Source organism: Marmota marmota, unplaced genomic scaffold (genome assembly GCF_001458135.2).
Source record: "Marmota marmota marmota unplaced genomic scaffold, marMar, whole genome shotgun sequence".
Classification (NCBI taxonomy): Eukaryota; Metazoa; Chordata; class Mammalia; order Rodentia; family Sciuridae; genus Marmota; species Marmota marmota.
In genome coordinates, this window is record NW_026000122.1 from 1 (window position 1) to 3957 (window position 3957).

The 3957-nt window shown below is 37.6% G+C and overlaps 1 protein-coding gene across 1 annotated transcript; it reads left to right on the forward strand.

Moving 5' to 3' along the window:
* The first annotated feature begins 436 nt into the window (after positions 1-436).
* Positions 437-3905, forward strand: LOC107134684 (mediator of RNA polymerase II transcription subunit 13-like). Its single transcript, XM_015476746.2, has 4 exons — positions 437-1213; positions 2009-2234; positions 3229-3334; positions 3648-3905. Exons 1-4 carry the CDS (start codon positions 531-533, stop codon positions 3782-3784), a joined length of 1152 nt encoding a protein of 383 aa, XP_015332232.2. The 5' UTR covers positions 437-530; the 3' UTR covers positions 3785-3905.
* The last annotated feature ends 52 nt before the right edge of the window (positions 3906-3957 follow it).

The window sequence follows — 3957 nt, forward strand, 5'->3', positions numbered from 1 at the left end:
CATTTCCAACTTTAAACACTATAAGTAATTACACACCATTCTGTATGAGAGTTAGTGATATTATAAAATTGAAATTGAAAATTGTTTTGTTTTTTTCTGAGCAATCTTGTGACTCTAAAAGATTTTAACATACTGTTAAGAGTGGATTATATGAGGCCCTCACCAAATTAAAACAATAAGGAGTTTTTTCAAATCAGTAATTTTGTAGCTGTTAGAAACATATTAACAATTTACCTTTCTTGTTAAGTCCATTTTTTTCCTGCTTAGCTTGTACATACTGGTGCTTCACATTCTGTCAGGCTGTATTATGTGTTTTTAGTCATTGTAAACATAATTAAAACCTGAAAGAAGCCTTTAAACATATTAAGTCTTTAATGTGTGCATAAAAGATAACTTTGTCAAAGGCATCTCTTTTCTATGTTATACTGATGCAGTTATTTTTATCGATGTATCATTGACTTCATTTTAACTTTTATTTTAGGCATAAACTTTTAAAACGGTGTGCAGTAGGACCCAGTCGACCTCCCACAATGTCTCAACCAGGGTTCAGTGCAGGACCATCATCATCATCATCTTTACCACCTCCTGCTTCTTCTAAGCACAAAACAACAGAAAGACAAGAAAAAGGAGACAAGTTGCAAAAGAGACCCTTGATACCCTTTCATCATCGGCCGTCTGTGGCTGAAGAGTTATGCATGGAACAGGATACACCGGGACAGAAACTAGGGTTGGCAGGGATGGACTCCTCCTTAGAGGTGTCTAGCAGTCGAAAGTATGATAAGCAAATGGCCGTGCCTTCCAGAAATACAAGCAAGCAAATGAATCTGAATCCTATGGATTCACCTCATTCCCCTATTTCCCCTCTGCCACCAACACTCAGCCCTCAGCCACGAGGTCAGGAAACAGAAAGTTTGGATCCACCGTCTGTCCCTGTGAATCCAGCCCTCTATGGAAATGGGCTAGAACTTCAGCAGTTGTCTACTTTAGATGACAGAACTGTCCTCGTAGGCCAAAGACTGCCTCTGATGGCAGAGGTCAGCGAGACAGCCTTATATTGTGGGATTAGGCCCTCAAACCCAGAGTCATCAGATAAATGGTGGCATAGTTTTCGTCTCCCAGCCAGCGATGATGCTGAGTTCAGGCCTCCAGAGCTCCAGGGTGAGAGATGTGATGCCAAAATGGAGGTGAACTCAGAGAGCACTGCACTGCAAAGGTAAGGTAACCCCTCCACCACCCACCTGTTAGGCATCACAGCAGGGGTGCTCCCAGAATCAGGGTTCTCCTCATCTTTCCCCACTGAACCAGCAGGCCCCAAATCAAACTGTTCTAATTTCTGCATATTGAAAATAATTTGTCCTTCATGAGGTTTAGCACATGTGTCGTTATTTAAACACAGTGGCATGTGAAGGTCTCTGTTTCATTCTAATATACTCAGTATATGTTAATTTATTTTTGGTCTGCTGCTTGCTTATCAAAGAATTTATGTTTATGAAACTTTCATATTGCTGTCTTTGTATGATGACACTTTTGAGGAAGGCTTTGCGTGACCTTAGGTATGTATTATACATCTAGTGATAACATATTTAACGCTTTTGAACCACCCATTATTCTAAATACTTTATATATTTATATTAATACATTACATTTATGTATTTATGTTACATTAATATTATCTCATTTAATCTTTACCACAGCCATATTATTATGCTAACTTTATAACTGAAAGACTAGGGTTTTGCAGAGAAAATTTGAACCTAGGTTCTCTGTCCTGAGAACTGTTTTTAAGTGCAATTCATGGAATCGGAGACAAAGATATGTTCTTGATGAAGCCTGCTAAATTTTATTTAATTGCCAATGTAATCTTGAAAAGAAAAATCACAATGTAGATGAATTTTTAGTTTTTTAAAAAGCTTTGTTGAAAATCCTCTAAAGCATAAATTCTTTTCTTTTAAAATAATCATTTTACTTTGTTTATCTTGTTCAATTTATCATTTACTTTCCCTTTTAGACTCTTAGCACAACCTAATAAACGGTTTAAAATCTGGCAAGACAAGCAGCCCCAGATGCAGTCACTCCACTTCCTTGACCCGTTGCCTCTGTCACAGCAACCTGGAGACAGTTTGGGAGAAGTCAATGACCCATATACCTTTGAAGATGGCGACATAAAATACATCTTCACAGCAAATAAGAAATGCAAACAAGGGACAGAGAAGGATTCCCTGAAAAAGAATAAGGTACCATTTACTACAGAGCGAACCTAGCACGGTGTGGTTTTCTATCTCTGTTAGTGCAACCTGTGTGGGAAGACTTGAGGCAGAATGTTCGAGGTAGTCTTGCCTGATTGCTATGTCCCCATGTTCATGCTCTTGGTACTATTGTATTGAACAGCGTATTGTTCCTTTTTATGTCATGGCTTACCTTTGTTTAAAAGTCAGCCGAACATAAATGAAGCTGCATATTTTCCAGGCTATAGCTTCTACAGTGCATGTTTTCTCATATGCTAATTCTTGTTGGCCTATGCTCCCTGCCTATTTCTTTTTAAATATTATTCCCAAATACCCAAAATGTAAAGAAAGAATGATTATGATAGTACCTACCATTTATTGAGCGCCTATTATGCTTACTGTGCTAAGCGCTATACCTATATATTCTCTGAACTAACGTCAACACTATCCATAGACTCTGAGTATTAATTTTACTGTTTCATTGTCATACAAGTGAGTACTGGGTCTTTCTGCTGTCTTTAACTTTAAATTTTAAGACATTCTAAAATACTGGGCCATTTAAAGAAAGATTCTCTAGAGTAGAAAAGTGACAATTGAAAGAGGCCAGTATAGTTGAGGGCAATGTTTTTTAGATTCTTTTACAAGGATCTGTGTAGATCCAGAAGGCTTAATCTATAATTCATTGTCTAAAATGTTGGTAAAGGCAGCTGTTAACACCACGGCAGGTCTGTAATCAGTTGCCACCAGTACTATTGAGGAATAAACCCCTGATTCACTCAGATTACCCCATAGGATTGAGGGGACAGTGGGGAGTTCTTGGTTCTGTTTAAATTCCAGAGCAAGGACATATCTTCTGTATCCTTTGGTTGCATAGACCATGATTTATCATATACTTGTGCTCATAACAAATTCCATTCTACCCTCTAATTCTTTGTGTTCTCCCTCATATTCCACACTTTGGGTTGGTGTTCATGTGTTTTGTTTGGCTGAATTTATTATACAGTCAGAGGATGGATTTGGTACCAAGGATGTCACTACACCAGGTCATTCCACGCCGGTGCCTGATGGGAAAAATGCCATGTCTATTTTCAGTTCTGCTACTAAAACAGGTGTGTACAATGATTATTTGCCTCACTTGGATTGTTGCTAAAATAAAATGCAAGGGAGATGAGTCTCAATTTAAAATTATATTTATTGTTATAGCAATGATTTGATCTCATCTTTAATATATTTTTATAGTTTGTTTTTCAGTTCCTTTCAAAGCTGATGAACATATTTGGAAATAATTGTCTCTAAATTTAACTAAAACCACAGGGGGAAGAATCACAAGCAGATCATGTTCATTGAGATTCATGTCCTTTCCTCACTTCTTCTTGCCTGATGGAGCTGCTCATTACGTTTCTTTTGCCTTCTGTCCTACAGATGTCCGGCAGGATAATGCAGCTGGCAGAGCTGGCTCCAGTAGCCTTACGCAGGTGACAGATTTGGCACCTTCCTTGCATGACTTAGACAACATCTTTGATAATTCTGATGATGATGAACTTGGGGTGAGTGTATAGTATGTTCTGTGTTCTACACATAGAACAATTTCATCAAAGGAGGATTTAATGTCTGTTTTGTTATTTTTTTTTTTGTATTTTGATCAACTCATTTGGGGGGCTATGATTTCGTGTTCTGAAGTTTCTTCAAAAATATTTGTATGCTTTGAAAGATTCAAAAAGTTGTTAGTGTT